General features: G+C 42.9%; 1 protein-coding gene across 2 annotated transcripts; it reads left to right on the plus strand.

Annotated features, from left to right (window-relative positions):
* Positions 1 to 1,383: 1,383 nt before the first annotated feature.
* PRPF18 (pre-mRNA processing factor 18) lies at positions 1,384 to 17,817 on the plus strand. 2 transcript variants are annotated; one of them, XM_036401255.1, is made up of 11 exons: positions 1,384 to 1,479; positions 3,050 to 3,127; positions 3,257 to 3,283; positions 6,027 to 6,131; positions 7,363 to 7,476; positions 9,267 to 9,413; positions 11,094 to 11,162; positions 11,866 to 12,006; positions 12,439 to 12,510; positions 14,652 to 14,807; positions 17,189 to 17,817. In XM_036401255.1, the coding sequence occupies exons 1-11, from the start codon at positions 1,414 to 1,416 to the stop codon at positions 17,267 to 17,269; spliced, it is 1,056 nt and encodes a 351-aa protein (XP_036257148.1). In that variant the 5' UTR covers positions 1,384 to 1,413; the 3' UTR covers positions 17,270 to 17,817. The 2 variants fall into 2 exon arrangements, with proteins under 2 accessions (XP_036257148.1, XP_036257149.1); XM_036401256.1 differs by lacking the exon at positions 3,257 to 3,283.
* The last annotated feature ends 3,682 nt before the right edge of the window (positions 17,818 to 21,499 follow it).

Genomic DNA, 21,499 nt, shown 5'->3' on the forward strand with positions numbered 1-21,499 from the left:
GGTAAATAAGGAAAACAAGAGATTTCTTGATGTTACTACCTGTGTCACAAATGCTGAGAGGTTGATGACAAAAGCATTTAGCTCTGGGATCTGCACTCTAAGGAACTCAGTAACTACCAGCTGTTCTCAAGGCCTGAAGGAAGCAGATTCCAGATATCACAGGTATCCCACATGGCATTTACACCCTGTGTGGTTGGCCAGTAACCAGCCTCATTGAATCATTTAGGTTGGAAAAGACTTCTAAAAGCATCAAATCCAATCATTAACCCTGCCAAGTCCACCAATAACCACATCTCCACGTCCCATATCTGCATATTTTTAAACACCTCCCAGGACTGTGACTCCACCAATTCCCTGAGCAGCCTGTCCCAGTGCTTGGCAACACTTTTGGAGAAGAAATTTTTCCTGAGGCCATGATTTATCTGGTATTAGCTGTCATCTGCAACCAAGGCCCATTGCATGAGGCACTGCACAAACACAGTCAGAGAGACTTTTCCCCAAAGATTTTTCAAGCTAAACAGAGAAGACAGCTGAATAAATTGCACTCAGACTCTCTTTAAAGAACCTGTCAAGCACCCTTTTGTAAAACCAGCTGTACTAAAACAGGGAAAGACCCCAGTAAAAATCATATTCCACCTCTTTTGCTACATTCCTTGATACAAAGCAGCTATATTTTGGCTCTGTCTCATAATTACTGTCATTATACCGTTGTCAGAACCCAGGAAATTTCTCTGGCTGCCCTGGAGTGCCGGAGCCCCTGCCCAGGGGGCTCAGAGACTTTGGCACAGAGCCCAAAACCCCTGTGCCTTTGATTTAGCCCTTTTTTATGAAGAATTACAAGTCAAAAGAATTTAAGTAGAATAATAGTTAGTTTGTCACGAGGTGAAAAATAGATTTTTGGAGTTTTTAGAATGAGGGTTCAGGAGGCAAGATGGAGGAATCTGGGCATGTCCAGCCTTTCTCCCTCTTCTTCTTGGCCTCCATCTTCTGCTGCGATGTTGGCACTTTTAGATTAGTTTAGAATAGAAGCTCACTGTCTAACATAGGTGATAGGTATTGGGAAGTTATGGTAAATAATGTACACGTAGTTTTTAGTATAAAAGATAACACCACCCCAAGGACGGGCAGTGTGCCTCATACCGCCTGCGTATCACTTTAAATTATCTGCTTCCAACAACAGCGTGATATTACATAAATACTGAACAAACCTTTCCTAATATCCAGTCTAAACGTCTCCTGGCACAATTCAGGCCATCTCCTGCCATCTCCTCGCGTCTGTCATTGTCACCCGGGAGAAGGGCCTGACGCGCCGCCATCCCGCCGCTCCTCCCGGCCACCAGGGGGCGCCACGCGGCGGCGCGGCCTCCCCGGAAGTGACGCTGTTGTTTTCCTGCGCTGCTTCCCGAGGCCGCGATGGACATCCTGAAGCGGGAGATCAGCAGGAAGCGCCAGCAGCTGGAGGAGAAGGAGCTCCTGGGGGTGAGGGCGGCCGGCGTGGACAGCAGGAGCCGCCCGGGGTGTGGGCCCCGGGAGGGGGGCGGGGGTGAGGCGGGAGCGGCCCGGGATGGGCCGGAGAAGGGGGCGCGGAGCGGCCCAGGCCGGGTTTCCCAAAGCCGGGATGAGCCAGGATGGGATCGGGCAGGAGCCAGGAGGGGTTTGGGGGCGAGGGTGCAGCCTGGCTTTAGCCTCCCTGTGTTCCATGGGCTTTTGGGGCTGGTTTAGTTTATTTCGGGTACCGGGAGATGTGAAAAGTCAGTGCGAACTTTGGTGAACAGTGTGGTTTCTTTCCTCCCCACAGCCGCATTCTTTCCATACCCGGGCAGGGTCTGACAGTGTGTGTGTGCCTAAAAACCCCATACCCGGGCAGGGTGTGAGCCTAAAAACCCCATATCCAGTCAGGGTGTGACAGTGTGTGTGTGCCTAAAAACCCCATACCCGGGCAGGGTGTGACAGTGTGTGTGTGCCTAAAAACCCCATACCCGGGCAGGGTGTAAGCTCTGTATGTGCCTAAAAACCCCATACCCGGGCAGGGTGCGTGCCTAAAAACCCCATACCCGGGCAGGGTGCGTCCCTAAAAACCCCATATGGAGGCAGGGTGTGAGTTCTGTGTGTGTTCCTAAAAACACTATAGCTGGGCAGGGTGTGAGCAGTGTTTCTGTGCCTAAAAACACCATATCCAGGCAGGGTGTGAGTGGTGTGTGTGCCTAAAAACCCCATATCCCTGCAGAGAGTGAGCTTTTTGTGTTTGTCTAAAAACCCCATATCTGGGCAGGGTATGAGTGGAGTGTGTGAGCCACACATTGTCACACCCTACCCATACCTGGGTAGGGTGTGACAATGTGTGGACCCCTAAAAACCCCATATCCAGGCAGAGTGTGAGCTCTGTGCCTAAAAACCCCATATCCAGTCAGGGTCTGAGCAGGGTGTGTACCTAAAAACCCCACAGTACAGCAGAGCCCCTTTCAGGGGTGTCTAATTTTGAGTTTTGGCATCAGATGCTGAAGTAGGGAGCTGTGGTCAGAGGCTGTTGTAAGTTAGGCAAAGCATGAAGGAAGAAGTTGTAGTTTGTACTAATCGAGGAAAATGCTTTGGGGGGACCACATTTTCCAGCTGTTCTGTGTCTGGAATGTCTTTTCAGGCACATTTCTACAAAGCTCCTCCAGGCAAGCTTATAAAATACTGTGTGTAAAGGTGATCTCTCCCATCTCCTTGATTTAATGTCAAGTGATGTGTTTAGTATGATTTATCTAAACAGCCTGGGCCTGGTTGTGCATGTCTGAAGTGAGGCTTTACAGCAGAGACCACCTTGGCCTTACATGACAAAAAACTTGGGTTTTCTAAAGTGCTGGCAAGCACATTGTACTTTGAATTCTGCTTCTACATATATCCTGCAAAATAACTCTATATGTTGCTGATTTCAGAGGTGCTTCCAGCTAGGCATCTCTGGGAAAGGATGTAGCTGAATTCACCAAGCCAAGTAAGAAAGTTTGAGCCATTTTTGCTCAGCCATGCAAAACTGTGAACTGGTAACAACTCTCCTCTCTTTTAGAGCAATAAGAAGTATTTCAAACGCAGTGAGTTAGCTAAAAAGGAAGAGGAGGCCTATTTCCAGAGATGTGGCTACAAGGTATGGAAATTGTTCTTCCAGGACTTGGTGTGTTTATTTTGAAGTCTGCATTTTTTTTTTTACCAACAATATCAATGTTGTTAATGATAATTGTTGTTCTTTGTTCAATCTGTTAATGTTATACATTAGCCTGTAAATGAGAAGCCACCTGGAGAGGTATGACTTTCCAAAACCATTTTCAATGCAGGAAAAGATATGCATGACATACAGCTACTTAAATTTGTGTTCTGGTTTGCCTTTTGTTCCTTTTTTTGTTTGTTTGTTTTTATTTGTGGAAAGCATGAAGTGGCTCGGGATCAAAGCTTGTCTTCCTTTCTTATGAAATTGTGCTGTTAGGCATGAACACTGGATCTGATATAGCCACCTTCCTCCCCTTACTGAGAAAAATGGATACATTTGGATAATTTTATCCCATCTTCATTGTCAAAATGTCCAAAAGAAATCAGTATAGTGTGGGTGTGCATCAAAAAAGATTTGCCAACTCTCCTAAATTTGTATTTGGGTTTTGGCCATTAACCACCCAGCACTGACGCTGTGCAACAACAGCATTTATGTTCTTGCTGGCAAAATATTAGAAACAATTGGTAACCTCGGTGCATTTTGCAACAAATGGGTGATCTGGAAGGCTTTATCTGCCTTGTAATGGTGTCAGGGCAAGAATCTCCTGAAATGGAAAGAATGTTGTTGTCTTTTCCAAGTGTGTGTGCCTGCCTGCCTGCCTGATGGGGTGTCTGGGAGGGGGATGCATTCCCTGGGGAAGACAGTTTCATAATCTTGTTTGCTGTTAGAGGGCACAAATAGGAGCTTTGTTTTCCAGTGACCTTTACCCAGTTAGTGACTTATTCTGAAACCTTGATCTGTTTGTGCACATTTGAACATCAGTGCCAAAACGATTCTGGGAACGCGCAGCATAAAGTCATGGGAAAGCTCTGGGAATCCAGCTGCTCTTCCAAGGGCACATGGCTGCCTGCTGCCTTCTGAGCATTAGCTGGAATTCTTCAGAACCTGATGTGGTTCAAGTGGGGTTACCTGTGCTGCTGCAGCACCATTTTGGGTGTGAAATGCAACCCTGACAATGGTTTTAAAATAAGTTACTTTGTTAAATTTAGTATCTTTTTAGAGCCTCCCAGATTTTTGCATTGGTTCTTTACTATGTTAATGAGACATGGAACACAGACTGATTTCCTTTTAAATGCAGGTGCTTTTTTTACTTTGCTTAGACTTAATAAATTGGAATAATTTCACTTGCTTGAAGAAAGCGCTGAAACAAAATAACAGTGGTAAAGATACTGCTTATAACTTGGAGTCCAGCTGACAGAATGGATCAAATCTTTTCTTCCAGTGCTGCTATCTCTTTATGTTTTCAAGAATGTTTGTAGGTTAAAATTTGTATGTATCCTTCTGCTCTGGGACTATATTAAAAAAAAATAAAAAATTACACCTTCTTCCATATTTTCTGTCCCCTGTCAATTCCTCCTTCCCTGCATTGATGGAAATTTTATTTTCCCCCTCCCTTTATGTGTTAAACATTGATTTGTCTTTCCCTTGTTCATTCCAAACATCTGCACTTGTAGGATTGATTTTCTTCTGTGTTTGCTAGTACAGCATTGAATGTAGATTTGTACATCTGAAATTGCTGAATCTTGTAGCTGAAGCCTCAGGGGTGGATCCATCCCCACAGAGTCACACTGACACCTGAGCAAGGCTGGCACTGTCCCCTGAAAGAATAAAAAGCCTATTAAAAATAAAAAAAAATAATTTCTGTCCAGTACCTTCCTCATATTGATCAACCCAAATACAGAAATACAGGCTGCCCATGCACAGGGAATGCTGCAGGCTGCTCTAGCACTCTTTGGATTGTTTCCCTTTTAGCAAGTACAGAAAGGAAGTACATTAGGAATAAACAAGATATGAGTGAGCACTGAAGAGGTTTCCTGATTATAGGAATATTACCACCAGCCATCTGCTCCTGCTGTCAGAAGTGTTGAATTTGAGCTTATACAGGGAGCTGTAGGTACATGGCTGCTGCCTCAAAGTTACTTTGATCAAAGAGTTGTTTTGCATTATTAAAATACTGAATAATGAAGAAGGGATGCTCTCTTTGATTCAGGGACCTTCTTTTAGACTAAGAGGAATCCTGTTCCTATGAGGAGTTGTGTCTTTTTTGTCTTGTTTTGGTTTTTTTTTTTTTACCTGTAAGAATCTGGCAAGGTTGTTAGAGAGGTGCATTACCTAAAACAAGGTTGGAGAGGTTCATTACCTCTCAAAACCCAACAGAAACTCTGGATCACTGCTAACTGTGCTCAGCTTGCTGAAACTGCAGATAATAAACACTATAACTGACCCTGGGAGAGGCAGCTCCACTCTCACCCTGCTCTGGGGTTTTCCTTCCTGTCCTTCTGTCTGTGCATGTGCTGGGAGCTGCATGAGGAAGTGAGGCAGGCTGGGAACAGTACCAGTATTTGTGTTTGTCAGAGTATTTTCTGTTTGAATAATTTCCCCTTCTGGTTCATCACACATTGATGCAAATGGTCTTGCATGGGTAGGAAGGATGGAACAGGGGCAGGAATCAACAGGCAGAGGGTGGATTTGTTATTTTTGGCACCAGTGCTGGCATCTGCCTGCTGAAGTGACAGCCAAACTTCAGCAATTGTCCTTTCTGTTTGCTGGAGAGAGTGCTTCCTGCAACCTGCAGAAGTGTTAGTTCTTGATACCATCAAGAACTTTTATTGTTTTGTGAGATGCAATTATGGAACATGAAGCCATTAAACTATGAAACTAAAGGTTAATTTAGTCATACTAAAGTCTGTGTTCCAGAGTTCTGTACCTTGCCATCATTTCCCATCCGTATGTGGGTTTGTTTCCATTGCACATGAGTAACTTTGTCTGTTAAATGTAGGTACAGCAGCAGGAAGAGGAGGAGAAACCACTGGCTACATCAAATCCAGTGCTGGAACTCGAACTGGCAGAGGAAAAGTTACCAATGACTCTTTCCAGACAGGAGGTAAAGTCAAAATCCATCAAGTGACTCCTTGAGTTTACAGCAAATGCACCTGAAATTTCTTGTTAGGCCTGTTTGATCCAGTGAACTGTACTTTTTATGGCAGTTTTATTTAATAATAAGCTTCATTTTTGCAGTTAGCAATTAACGATTATCTTTGCTTATCAGGGCTCTGCTGTCCAGTTGAATGCATAGGGAGGTGCAGATGTGTAGAGACTCTGTTACAGGGATTTACACAGATATTTTATAACATTTTACAGCTCTTTCAGAGAGATGCCCTAAATATCAGCATTATTCTTGGATAGCACTGAAGATGGCATGCTGACTTTTTCCAATATTTATTTTTCCCTGAGCTTTTTCTTTGTAACTTGTTGGTCTGAGCACAAATTTAGAAATCAAGTTTTGGAAGTTCACCTTAGCCTCTAGAAGAAACAGTCCTAAAGGCAGGGCAGCTGGGGTGTTCTTTGCCTTTTCTAAGGGTAGAAATGCCTATGTGGATTTAAGTTCACAAACAGATCCACACCCCAAAGCAGAAGCAGGAAGTTCAGAAGTACAGAATACACTCTAATCTTGGAAATACTGAAATTCACAGCTGAGGTCATCCAAGCATGCCACACCTCCCCTTAATTTGTCAGGATATTCAGGTTTTTATAGGACTTGTAATGGGGGCTGTTGGTTTTGTGTTTGGTTTGAGGTTTGAGGGAGGCTTTTCCCCTTCTGTTATATCTACTTTTAAAGTAACTATCCCATTAGATTTTGGGATTCATATTTCCCAAATGCTTAATGATGGGGATTTTCAGCAGATCATCTCATAGCTGTGCTGGGACAACCTGCAGCCCAGTTCATGTTTTTATTTCCAAGACAAATAGGTGAGTGAGATTATTGTCAAGTTCCTTTGTGATTTTGAAAATGGTTTTTAAGCTCTGCCAGAGGGATGATTTTTGTGCATTTGTTTAAACAAGTCAGAGCAGGAAGAAGTTTGGCTGTATCAGACAGCCTGGGATTTTATGCAGAATTTGGATCAGTAATATTTGGAATGACCTTTCACTGAAATACCGTGGGAATTTTATATTTAGATTGTAAAGTGTCTGGAACATTTTTTGACTGCTTAAAATATTGCCATTTCCTCTCCAGTCTAGCTCAGCTTGTTATTCTAAGCAAAGTAAATAAATCTGTCATTCTGGATTTTATTTTGCTTCCTTTATGCATCAGGGAGTGCTTTGATTCTTTTCAGGTTATCAGGAGGTTACGAGAGAGGGGTGAGCCCATCAGGCTCTTTGGAGAAACAGATTATGATGCATTTCAACGTCTGAGGAAGATAGAAATTCTTGCACCTGAAGTGAACAAGGTAAGCCTGGCTCTTAGTTATTTATTTGTGGTGGGGTAATGAATAAGTAACTTTAGAAAAGTTACTGAAAATCATTTTCAGTAGCTGTTAATTTTCAAGAGGAGGGGGTAATAAACATCAAAGAGAATACATGCTCTTGTCTCTTTTTTTTTCTTTTTTTTTTCCCTGAGAAACTATGTTAAATATCAAATTTTTGTGCAGAATTCCAATTAAGTTACAGAGTTCAGCCCTAGAAACCTACCAGGCCCTTGTCACTTGGAAAAGGGGCTTTCAGGTGGCACTAATACCCCAGCTTGTTCTGCCCCTGCTTTTTAATGAGCAGAGAACTCATTTACTGTTAAATAATCCTGTGTTTGTGATTATGTGCACCCTGAGAAGGCACAGGTAAGTAAGAGCAGGACTGCATACTGTCTCTCTGGAATAGAAATGATTTTTCAAATCCTTTGATTCCAGAGCTATAACTTGTTATGGAAGTGTCATTTTTCCCCTTTCCCTTTAAAGTAACCATCAACTCAAAAACTGACTTGAAGATCTAATTAATTTATTAATTTTGTCTTAAGGAATGATCAGTTAAGTGAGGAGATACAATTGAGGTTTGTTTTGCATTCCATGTTAACCAAGTTTACAGCCTTACTGACAGAGTGACAATTTGCATTTTCTTCCCTAATTTGTGGCAAACTGAATTGTTTTAAGTGTCTTTCTTGGGGCTGCCCATAAAAGGGAAGCCTTTTCCTCTCCAAGTCTTTAAAATAGAGATAAACAGATCTAGAAATAAAAGCTCTGCTAATGAAAGCTTCCCCTCCAGTGACATTGATCACAGGAGCAGGATTAGGAAATAGAGAGCCCATAAACAGGGTTGTGCTGGCTTTTTGTTACATGTTTCAGTCACTCCTGTTGCTGTCTAGGGGGATTCTGGACGTTGCTTATTCAGTCAGCCTTGTGGTTCAGACATTTTTAGAGTAACTAAATGATTAATAGAAATGCTCCAGACAGCTAAGTATGATGATGGAAGAGGGGAAGTAACTGTGCATATCCATTCCCTGTGGAGTAGCTGGATTTATCTGAGGGTAAGAAATGTCATACTCCTTTATAGAGCTGTATATTTTATGTCTCAAGATGAGAAGGCAAATCCTTCAACTGTGGTTAAGGTGAATTCTGTTCTATTTGAAAGGTTCTATTTGAAAGAACCTTTTAACTTTATACATGGTTTTAAACTGATTCTGGATTTTTTAGTCACCTCTTCTAAAGTTGAGGGTTTTAAGCAGTGAATCTATATAAAACATTCTACTATGTTTAAGTAATTTGTAATAAAAGGAAACAACATTATTGTTTTATGTCTGGCACTGAAGGAGTGAGACTTATTTACAACTTTTTTTCAGGGCAGGTGTGAAGACTTGTAGAGCTGCTGATGATTGTGGTCTGCTTTTCATTTGTTTTGGGGTGGTTCAATGCATTGCTTGGAGGAAATGACTTGAAGAAAGTCCTAGAGGTTGATTCCATCCTCCAGGCTTTTTTCTGTTTTTTGGTGAAAATACTCTTAAAAGTATTTTCATAGGTATGAGCACTTGAGAAGTTCATGCACCTGCTTTTTGTTAAGTGTTGAAGCAGAAACTGTTGTTGGAGTTCAGTTAAATTCAAACAACACTAAACCCTTATGTGTGTTTTTACAGAATTTGCACCTTAAACAGAAGTTAGATGCTCACATTGACAGTGCTGAACTGCTTTTATTTACTTGAGGGTTTTTTTATAAACCAGTCTCTTTTTTTTTTTTCTTTTTTTCTGTTTCCTAGGGCTTGAGAAATGACCTGAAGGCTGCTTTGGATAAGATTGATCAGCAGTATCTGAATGAAATTGTGGGTGGCCAAGAAGCAGGAGATGATGACTCCCAGAATGACCTGAAAGTCCATGAGGAGAATACTACTATTGAAGAGCTAGAGGTATGGGATAGGTCACAATTAATGGATGTTAGATGTAGTATGTTGCTGTGAGAAAGCTTCAGGATTGTTTAGACAAAATTGTCTTCTTTTCAACAGCTTACTTGGGCATTTTGAAGTATTCTTGAGGAGAAAATTTAGGTTTCCAAGCTTGGAATTGCACTGCAGGTGCCTACAAGAGACAAATGCAAACTCAAGTGGTCTTTGTTTAGAACACTTCATCCCAAAGGGGACAGGTGTTGCCTGCAAAGACAGTGATACAGTAAAGATTAATTCTCCAGGATTTCAGAAGTAGAGAATTTAATTCCAGTACATTACCTAGGCATAAATGCCAAAGCCTTTCCAATAAATATTTGAGAGGGTAAAAAGGTCATTACCAATTAATTTTCCCTATACAAGGAAAAAGGACTCTGAAAAATACACACACAGAAAGAATATCTGATATAAAAACATCTAGGACAAAAAAAAAAAAAAGAGCATCAGAAGGAGGCAGACCACAGGAAATATAAGTGCAGACATAATGTGTCCCAAAAACTTGAGTGCAAGTGGCTGCTCTGTTCTGAAAGAATCCTGTGGTGTTTGTGTGAGTGAGTGCCAGGAAATGCATTCAGCACCTGGTGTTTCAGGATAATGTTTTGAAAAGGACATTAACTTGAGCTGAAGACTTATACCCTTAATCTTCAAAACTCTTTTGTTAATCTTCATAACATCCTTCCAAAAGTGTGTTTAAGAAATAATATGATTTATAACTGAAAGCTGAAGTGAACACATTATTATTAAGAAATAGTCTGGGTTTTTTGTTATGGTGCCAGAGGTTCTGGTTTAAAATAACTGCAGTACCAGAGTGGATAGCAGCAGTTGTATTACACCTGAATTTTATTGATCTATTAGCTCTTAAAATAACCCCTTTTTGTGGTAGTAGGGCAAGCTTGGTTTGAGCTATGCAAGCAATCTTTTTCTAAAAAGTTTGAAAACACTGTGTCTTAATTTTATGTTTCTACAGCTGTATTGCCTTGAGCATGAAGGCTTACATTAAATTTGACTTCAAATCTAGGAGATTTTTAAAAATAAAACTCACTTTGGAAACATGAGGGCAATGGAAATTGATAATAAATCCAACTATACCTATTGGAAAATGTTTATAAAGCTTACTGTTAGTATTTACAGTTTTGAGGTTTTGGCAGGACGGTGGAGAATTGGAGCATTCAGCTGGGCTTTTTTAGTGGTTTGTTGCTAGGTTTTGGGGTTTTTTAAAAAAAATTGTTCCCTCAGATTCACAGATGCAATTAAATTATGAAAAGCCCCAGTACATCAGAGAATTGAAATAGCATAACAAAATAATTAGGTTAATTGATGGCTTTGGGGATCTCAAAAAATGCAGTGCACCCACAGTTCCCCTTAATACAGTGCTGTCAGCTGCTAATTATGCCAATAATTTAGTAGGAATGACTGAAGAATTACTGTTGCATTGACTTTGCAGAAATAATCATATTGCCATTGTGATGTAAATGTTTTTAATAGATTAACAAATTTCAGTAGCATTTGTAGCTGTTCCATGACCAGTGTTTGGGACTTTTTGTGGGATTTATTGCAGTTGGTGGTGCAGTGAACCATGCTCTGCTGTGGTGGTGGTGGCAGACTAGACAAAGTAGAAATAATGGCCCTTTTTTCCCCTTGTTCCAGGCTTTGGGAGAATCCTTAGGACGGGGTGATGATCACTATGATATGGACATCATAACCAAGTTCTTGAAGGTAACAAACTCTAATTATTCTGTACTTGTGTCATATTGTTTCTTCCATGCAGATACATTTCAAGGATAGAAGGATGGGTTTCAGCTGCTTGAGAGGAAAATCTCACAGGTTATGTGTAAGATGTGGGTTCTTTGAAATTGTTGGCACTCCACAGCCTCTGTTAGTCACAACAGTGACTTGTGCCAAATCTGGGAAAGAGCTCTTGGGAGAGCAGCATTCTTCAAAATCTGCTCCTGCTTTTCCAGACAAAATCAACACGGTTTTGATTTTTGTGTGATATTTGAGGCAGTTGTCTGTAGCTGCCTCTGTGTGGCATCAAAACCTTTGGAGGAGTTTCCTTGGAACAGTGCAAGCTGAATTGGAATGTCACCTAATACTGGTAGTGAGATTAGAGAGTTTTAAAGGAAGTCCACAGGTTCAAGTGGATGGCAGGAAATTGTTTCCTGGCAAGAAACCTGTGTTGCCTCTCAGCTGGTTCAGCCAGTGCCTGTGTAACTGTTGTGGTAATCAAAGTCACAGCAAGAGCTGAAGCTTTAATTTGTGCGTGTACATTTAAGATAAGAGAGTTGTTCCTATCCCTCTGAAAAAGGTTTTACCTTCTTAACTCGGATTTCTCCAAAAAAGCCTCACTTTGCCTTGCTGGCTTAGCCCTGCGTTCTGTCAGTAGATGGCACCATGACACAGATGTGCTTGCTCCCTGCAGTTCCTCCTGGGAGTCTGGGCCAAGGAGTTGAATGCCAGGGAGGATTACGTGAAACGGGGCGTGCAGGGGAAGCTGAACAGCGCCACCCAGAAACAGACCGAGTCCTACCTGCGGCCGCTCTTCAGGAAGCTCCGCAAAAGGGTAACTCACCTCGAAATGCCTCTGCTTTGATTGCCAAGTACCCACATCAGGGCCCTTGCCAGGAGAGGGGATAAGTGAATTGGTGACAGTTTCTGTATCTACAGCTCCTGACACCCAGTTTTGATCTTATCTCAGTCAGTGAAATCTGCCCACTCACTGCTTTTCCAGCTGTTTAAAGCAGCACCTGCTCCCTGGGTTGCAAACATGACAGAAAATTGGGGTTGCATTTTGCACTTTGCCATCAGCTACCAGGTGTAACCACTTAACCTCTCCTCTTCAGATCTTGCATCTGAATAATGAACATGTTTTCCTTTGTGAAACTCCTCAAGCAAAGGTAGTTGCTAAACTTTGCATAAATGCTGAGTAAGATGATTTTCCTGAGTTGCTGTTCTGAAGTAAATGTCTTTTTTTTCTTTCCCCTCTCTCCTGTAGACACTTCCTGCAGACATCAAAGAATCAATAACAGATATTATTAAATTTATGTTGCAAAGAGAATACGTGAAGGTATGTTTGTTTGTACTTTTCTGTCATGTTCACGCTGTCTGGTTTTAAAAGATTGAGTTTATTGCTTCAGCGTTCCCGTATTTTTTTTTTTTTTAATTTTGAAGATGCATAGCTGGAAATACAACATCTATCCCAACAAAATGAAAAATGGCTGTGAAATATTAGGCTCTAAGTAGTGTTTGATCCACAGCCTGACAGAAGAGCTTTTGAGGTTCATGAAACTGCACAGCTTTGTAAACATGAAGAAAATTTTTCTCAGAGATGGGTATATTAAGCTGCAGAGGCATTCCTCAAGGGGAAACCTGATGTTCTAAGGTTAAATGAAGGGATTTAATAGTAATAGGGCGTTGATGATTAATTAATTAGGAAATAATTGAGGCAAACTGAGTTATTGAATATGAGGCACTGTCCCTTTCTTTGTCTAAACTCACATTAAGTGGCCTGGTAAGGTTGAGGTGAGTTAATGAGAAGATTTTTGGAAGTAGTCTGCTCACTGCAGGAGGCAGAAGTACTTTGGGACACAAGATCAAAGGCAGTATTAGGTTTTATTTGTAGCTGCCTTCAGAAGTGAAACTGAAATACCAATAGCATTTGCTGAAGCAGCTTGTATATGCAGAGGAAACTGAGCCGTCTTTTGCCTTTAAATTTCTAGTATTTCTTACTATTCTTGTGAGGATTTGACATAATTTGTCAAGTAAGCAAGCAAACCTTCTTTTGATGCTGAAAAAAACTTGGTATGGCCTGAGGCAAATTTAATCCGAATCATTTGGAAGCAGAACTGAACGTGTGGGATGTATGATAGTGAGATCTTATTTTGAAGCATTCTTTTTTCTCTTGGTTGTCATCATTATGTGGAAATTCCTTTCCAATACCATCTCAAACTAATGAGCATGCAGGAATGTGGTGTATCTCTGGGTTAATCAGCAGTGCTTCTCTCTCCTGGAGGTGCTTGCCTTTAAGTAAACTTCACAGAGATTTTGGATGACTTGAGTACACATTTGGATGTTTTATTATTTTGTTTTTTACATTAGGCTAATGCTTTTACAGATACATCCTTTTCAATTTTACTTCCTAAGAGACTTGCCTCTTTTTGCCTACTCTTGTCTTGTGTCTCTTTTTGCCTGCTGCTTGCTTTGTGCACCCTAGTGAATACTGTCAGCCACAAATTCTTGCTGCTTTGTTAGTTGAAAAGCTTGGAAGATTTTAATTTTGAAACCAATGTGTTGACAGCAGGCAAATGCCAGAATACAAGTTGTCCACTCAGCCTTAATTAACCCTGTTGTGACAGTCCTGCAAGGGTCTTTAATTGCTTGTTCACACACTGTTTCATCACAAAAGTATATTTAAGTCAGCAAGTAGGTATTTGACTAAGACTGTTCAGATTCTGCCTCAGGTAGCTCTGTCCTCTCCTCAGATTTGCTTTTGGTCTGTCTGGCACCCCTGCCTTGTTCATTATTCACCTCCTAGTTTGTTCAGTGCTAGCTGGAAAGAATCTGCACCCACTGGTCATGATTGCTGCTTCTTATTGTCCAGTTTCTGAATAGGAGGTGATAAATGAACTCTTTATCAGTGAATTTTCTAGCTGCTCTCTAATAGAGAAGGAATGTCCTGTTCCACATCCTTCAGGTTTTTTCTGCAATTGTATCTCACTTGCTGGTTCTCAGTTGTTATGTTGGGTTTTTTTAAGCTCTATACTTCTCTTCCTTTCTGCCTTTCTTTCTGTTAATTTTCCCTTTGAGTTTTATCCCTGTTTTTCCCCAGCAATGTTGTCTGTTACAGCTTTAAAACAGGATCTGTGCTCTTGATGGAAAATTCCTGATCGATTTACTGCTGCTACTGCTCTGGCCTTAAGCATGGTTACAAATGCAACCTCATTTAACCAGAGATGGTTGAGTTGAAAATAATCCCAGTAAACCTAGTTTTGGTCAAGATAACCAGAGTGCCTTATCCAGTTCTTTTTTTTCATGAGGGACAGTGCACAGTCCTTGCTCCCCTCGGAGTTCCACGTGGGAAGGTGCGTTGTGCACTTGGTGAATGCCATGCAGTGGCACCAGATCAGGGACACTGGAATGGGGCTTTCACTGTAGCTGGCAGTGCACAGGTGCTTGGTGTGGTGCTGAGTGGTGCCCTTCCCTCTCCAGGCCAACGATGCCTACCTGCAGATGGCCATTGGGAACGCCCCCTGGCCCATCGGCGTCACCATGGTCGGCATCCACGCGCGCACGGGCCGCGAGAAGATTTTCTCCAAGCACGTGGCCCACGTGCTCAACGATGAAACTCAGAGGAAATACATCCAGGTAATGGCAGCTTTGGGAATCCAACAGCTCTGCTTGTCTTGGGGGGGGGGGTCTGTGAGAAACATCAGTGTCATGGTAACATCAGGTGATGTGGTCAAAGGATCCCAGAAATGGGCAGGTTTAGTTTGTGTCAAGCAGAACATCCAATGGACAGTAGCTGGACCTGGAGGCTCTTCAGTGCTGGGCCAGGAACAGTCTGATGGGTTTTCTGAACTGCTGTGATCCTGCATGAGCACCAAAGCAGCTGTGAGGACAGGCTTGATTCTCCTGAGGCCTCTCACTGCTTAACTTGTGCTTTAAACATGCACAAAATTTAATACTGTAAAATTCAGTCCTACTGACTACTTCTGCAACTAATATATAATATACTAATAAATATACTATACTAGAAATATGCTATAATAAATAATATACTATATACTAATATATACTATATACTTATGTGTAATAAATGCATTCATTAATAAGTTCAGGAATCTGGGCTCAAAATTCCAGGTGTAGCTCCTTCTGGGCATCTTCATACTCATGTGGGCTTCTGACTGTGGAAATAGTAGCAGTGCTGTTTTTCTACTCTGCCCTTTCCAGACAGTGGGTGGGAAACAAGCCTTCTCTCTTGGTATTGTTAAATGTGTTTGGCTGTTGCCAGTTGCAGTTTCATTGAGATAAAAAAACCTTCTGGGTTAAATCTGAAGCCTCCAGAGCAGCATCATGGAGCTGGTAGGGGAGGTTTATAAATGTCTTCCTTCTTCAGCAGCAGGACTCCTGTTGCTTTTCAGCTCCTGCAGGTGTCTGCAAGGAAATTGCTTGCAAAATACAGCTTCCCCCTCTGCTCTGAGTCTCTCTGTATCTGGGCTGTTGGTAGAACCTTTGGTTTCTCTTCAACTCTAGTTTTTAATAGCATAACCTGAAAAAATATCATTGTGAAGTCACAGGGGCCTCCAGACACTTACAGAGACAACAAATTAAATTTGACCAATTATTTTGTAAGGTGAAAATTGGCATGTGGATTATGCATCTTCAGAGTCAGGTTCCAATTATGCTTGGAAGTATTTAATGGATGAAATTAAACTAAATAATGTTGTTGTGGTCTGTGTTAGTCCCCATGTCATAAGGGTGAATAATTCATAGAATGACAGAATGATTTGGATTGAAAGAGGCTTTAAGAGACTGTCAAGTTCCAACTCCCCTGGCAGGGGAACCTTCCAGAGCAGGCTGCTCAATAATTGGCTTTCTCTGTCCATTTGCCACTCCTGGAGCTGAAGGATCTCTACTCTGGAGTGTTGCTTGGTCTCTTTTAACATAACATGACCTTGTGGAAGATGTGTGTGAATTCCCCAGTTTGTCCCTTCTCTGCTTTTGGGCCTTCCTCTTTTGGCCAAGGAAATCCTTGAGTTCATCTTCGCACTGGGAATTTCATACCTCTGCTTCTAGATTACTCAACTCAGTGCAGCACCAAGACAGAGTTGGTTTTAAACATGTATGTTCTTCATGTTTGGTTTTAGATACTTGGGTCTTGTTTGACAAGTTTGGTTCAAACTGGAGCACAGGGAATTTGTTACCCGTGCTCGCAGCAGCTGCATCAAGCAAACTTGTTCCTGATTGCAGCACTCTGGAGTGAGAGCATCCCAAACAAGGAGTCACTGTGGTGCTGGGACAGACTGTCCATGCTTGCCTGCATGAGAAGGGCCAGAGCATCATCCTGGTCAATCATTTTTCCCTGAGTGAGGAGCTGCCTTCCATGAGGAGAGTCTCATGACAGGGCCATGACTCTGCCATGGTGGAGTGCAGTGTCACTGCTGAATTGCACTTCCACCACAGCATTGCCTTTCTTCTTTGTTAGACTTTTCTGTGTGACTTGAAAGAAAATAATCACAGGGTTCCTGTCAGGTTTTTGGGCAATTGATGCCTTGAAAGAACTGAAAAGTCCACATTCTGCCTCTCTCCTTGATTGCTTCAGTTTCCCTCTGTGATGTCCTGTGTCCACAGTTCTCCTCCTGAGAAGTGTTTGGTTCTTGCCTTAGCTCTGCAGCTTGTTTTGAAATTGCTTTTTGCTCTTTAGAATTAATTTTAATATTCATCTTTCTTGTAAATATCTTTAATTATGATATCATTTATTCCCTTGGTGATAAAGAGACATTAAAGAATTGCTGTGACTCTTCACTGTGAATCTTACCAGGTGGGATTGAAGCCTTTTTGATTCTGCCACAAACTCCTCTAATATTGAAGAGAACCTCAACTTTAAACAGAATAACTACCAAAATAAAAATCCCAGCCTTTTCTTTTTAATTCTTCTTGTTAAGCTTAAGAATACTGTAGACTATTAAATTTGTTCAACAGCTGCAGCCTTATGACAGAATTGTCTTTGTTTTGTTACTTCCTAGGGGCTGAAGAGGCTCATGACCATTTGCCAGAAGCACTTCCCAACAGATCCATCCAAATGTGTGGAGTACAATGCTCTGTGAGGCTCCGCTGGGACTCACATTTTGGCCTCCAGCACCCAGAGGATGCAAGAGGCAAACTTTGAGCCTGAACACCAACAAGAACTTGGGGTGGGCTTTGCAAAAAAAGCAGAAAGGAGGATTTTTTTTTTTTTTTTTTACAGCTTCCTTTTCCCAAGCCCCATTTATTTAGGTTTATTTTGGAATCTGTGCTTTTTGCTGAACACATCCAATGTACAGCAGAGGGACGGGTTTTGAAGAGTGTAAGACCAAGACAATGACCAAGGGACAATGCACATGACAACTGCTTTTATTTCAGTTTGTTATTCAGGGAACTGTGCAAATTGAACTGTTTCCCATATTTTAGAGCTTTAGATGAGTCTCAGCCCTGCGAGGAGCATATGTGGAGCTTTTTTTGGCTGCTTTTGCATTGGAGACTGACGTGGGGAGATGATTAGAGGGAAGCAGTTGAATCTGAATCTTGGTTATTTCTGTAAATATAAAGACTTTATTGGTTAATCTTTCATGTGGTATTTATCAGGAATAAAAAAAAAAGGTTTATGTATTTCTCAGCCTCAGTGCAAAGAGTTTTTGATCTTGAATGCATCTGATTTGGCTTTTTTTTTTTTTTTGGTAATGACATTTTTAATATGAACCTTCTGGGCTTGGGGGGGAGTAATCTTATGGCTTCTTGAGGCTTTCAAATTCCATTTTCATACATCTGGAGAAAATTTTCAATCTGCTGGGCATTGCAGAGAAAATAATCAGGACCTCCCATGACCACGAACAGTATTTCTAGCAGCCACAAATCTTTTACCATTGTGTATCCTGACTGGGGATGGGGAGGAAACTCATGGGAACGATGATGTCTAATTCTGCATAAACAGTGAAACATTGAAACTTTGTTAGTTTTGAGCAGAAGAAATGTGTCCCTGTTCCATTGAATGGGTTTGTCTGGGTCCTCACCTCAGCTTGGAGCAGGAGCTGGAGCCCTGTTCTCAAGACCTGTGTCCCTTGGGTGTTCCCAGTGTCCTGTGGCACAGGGAGGGATACTGGGGGATGTCAGCTGGGAAGAGTATCTTGGACAAATTCAGGTTCTTCTGGAGACTCTCTTAGATTCTCAAGTGCTGCTTTGGACGCAGGAGATTTTCAGTCTGGAGTGTTTGACCCCAGAGAAAATGTCAAGAGTTTGGAAGTAATAAAATGAGGCTGATGAGACCTGGCTGTCTCTTGGGGGAAGGGCCTTTGGGGAGGAGATGGGGATTTGTGGGGAGCAGCTGGGCAGGTGTCAGGAGCATGGAAGAGTTTCATTGACTGTGCTTTCTGGTGATTTTCTTTGAAGTGCTCTGTCCAGATACTCTTTGGGGGCGTTATTGCAGCGGAAACATTTGTAACACTGCAACTTTATCCCTCTCCCCACCCAGGCGGTTTCCTGAACTGTTTCTAAATCTTTATCTCGACCTTAGTTTTGAACTCTGTAAATAATTGAGGGACAATATTGTCCCTTGTTCAGAAGAGCTGTAATTTCCCTGGAAACTGCAGCAGGTGAGTGGCCAGGAGATGGTTTAAGGAGCGTTGTATCATCTGCTTTAGTGGGAAGCAGATTCCTTAGGGGATCTGTAATAGTGCTAGAAGGATTTTTCCTTCCTGCCTTGGAGCTAATTATTGAGGAGAATTTTAATGGTACCCTGAGTGCAGGTTTGAGTGGGGATGTACCTCCTGTAGGGATGTGAATTTGAGGTTGGAATGTCTTAGTCTGATCAGGTTTTAAGGAATGCAGTTGAAGCAATGTTGCTCCTTGCTGACAGTCCCTGAAATACAGCTTGAGTGAATCCCATGATGGAAGAACTTTATCCCCTTGCAATCCCTGGAATGGTGCTGTGTGGGGAACTGAGGAGCTGGGAACTACTTTCTCACGGCACATCAGGCTAAGAATTTCCAGCTGTCCAGCACGTGAGAGCCAGCTCTGGTCCTCAGGGGACAGGGGCCAGGGGGACACTGTTCCAGCAGCTGCTTTTCATCATGGCTTGGAGGCTCTTTGCAGCTGGATGGCCCCAAATTGCAGCTACCAGACCGTGATCAAATAGCTAATAATGCCTCTTAGCCAAAAAAATCCCAACCCTCAGTCACTGCAGGGAGGAGTGGGTGTGGTGCAGCTGTCACACTGCTTGACAGTTTGGGGTTTTTTTTTGTGGGGAGGGTACGTTTCAGTTTAGCAATTTACTTTTCCCTCTAGGCTTTTCCAGATGTTTATTTCTGATAATTCCTGCATTAGGCGGAAATAACTCTGCTGAATCCTAGGACTTGCAGCCTTAGGATGAAGTCATGAGTTCACCATGGTGGTGTCTGGAGTGGTTTTGGGACTTCAGTGCCCCTGGTCATTTGTTGCAGTCCCTGACCCTTCCCCAGGCCTGGCTGGGGAAGGGCCTGTGCAAGGTGAACTCTAAAACTATTGGTACCTGCCTGATACTGGTGTTATTGTGCCAAATGAAGACAGAATGGGTCATCAGAGAATGACATGGCCCCTTACCTGGAGCCCCTTAGACCCAGGATGCTGCAGAACACCACATTACTTGGATTTTATTATGGCATTTAGGTGGGAAAGGAGACAAAAAGCCCAAAGCTGAGTTCTCCCAAGCTGTGAGACCATTCACCCAATCCTAAGATTGTGGAGTGGTGGGTGGTTTGTTTCTGACAGAGCAGAACAGAAACTGCTGTGATATCAAATGGCCAAAGCATTTGCGTGGGTATTTCTTTTCTCTATGAAGCACCTTATGATGATTTTGCTGTGGAATTTTTATTTTTATTGAATAAATGACCTTTTTTCTTGTAACTTCTTTTTGTCTTCCACAGGGATGCAATCAGATTATTATAATTTTTTAACAGTTACAAAATTCAAGCACTTGAACTCATTTGTTATTCCATTATATTTTTTTAACACTTTTTTTTTTGTTGTTGTTGTTGCTTGAAGCTGAGCAATGCCTTCAATTCCCTATTTGCTATTTGTGCTGCTGGGAAGGTTCTTAGGGTAGGTGTGTGCGAGATGAGTTTAATGGAGGAACTGGGTTCTTCAGCTGGCTGCCATAACATCACCACCATCACTCCAGTCTTGCCCAAAGAATGCACCTGATTGGGGTGTAAGTGGCTTCACTTCTCAGGGGAGGAGAGTGCTCTGACTCCTGCACCCAGGGATGAGAACACAGCGTGGTGCCTTCCCAGAGGGCTGGTGCAGGGTGGGCAGTGCTGGTGTCAGACCTGGAGCAGCCTGCCCTGGAAGCTGAGGTGCTGAAGAGTGAGTGCAGCACTGCTGGAGTCACTGTCAAGAAATCTGAGCCAAGATCCCAGAGTGCAGGGGGTGTCTGAAATCCTTTGCTGTGGCTGTTTGGTCCATCCCAGACCCTCCTGGGGATTTACTGCAGGCAAAGGTGATGAACTTCATCATCATCATCAATAACATCACTTGGTGATGAACACGCCTTGTTCCTGGGTGATGGTCACAGGGGCTTGCCTGGCTCTGGGCTGCTGCTCCCAGGGGGATGTGGGGGGCATTGGGTGCATGATACAGGAGGTGCTGGGAGGGGAAGAGGCTCCCTGGACAGTGGGAATAAATGGAAGGAGCAGGAAGCACTGGCAAGTGTGGGAGGCCCCATGTGAGACTCCGTGGCTGTTGGAAGCTGCCTGTGGTTTTGAGGGGTGCTGGGTGGCCAAAGAGGGGACACCAGTGATGTCCCCAACCCTGTGCAGGGGGCACTGCTGCCCTACTGAGCCAGAGCAGCCTCTTGGAGTGGGCTCCCTGGGGAAGTCACTTCCTTGGAGCATGGGGAATGTGCTGGTGCTGCAGCCTGTCCCACAGCTGCTGGCATTGCTGGAGCAGCCTTGCAGCCACTTGGCATCCAATGCACGTAGGTGAGCATTAATTTTAGTTATTTCCAGTTGTGTTTTGGAAGTAAATATTATTTGTGACTTGGCTTCCCACACTGGTGGGACATCAGTCACAGTCCTGCTCCTCCTGAGCCCCTGGCCCAGTGCTTGGGAGAACATGGCAAGGAGGCAGCATGGATCAGCTGGGTGCTGAATCCCGAGGCATCTCTGCAGGATGGGCTTGTCTGGGGCAATGCCAGTGTGTCCTGCAGTCAGCCGAGGAGCAGGTCCCTCATGGACACCCTGGCCAGCTGTGCACACATCTGGAGCAGCATCTCTAGCAGGGGCTAAGGATTGCCTGGGCTCTGCCCTCCCAAAGAGACCATGGCAAGG

Source organism: Molothrus ater, chromosome 5 (genome assembly GCF_012460135.2).
Source record: "Molothrus ater isolate BHLD 08-10-18 breed brown headed cowbird chromosome 5, BPBGC_Mater_1.1, whole genome shotgun sequence".
Taxonomy (NCBI): Eukaryota; Metazoa; Chordata; class Aves; order Passeriformes; family Icteridae; genus Molothrus; species Molothrus ater.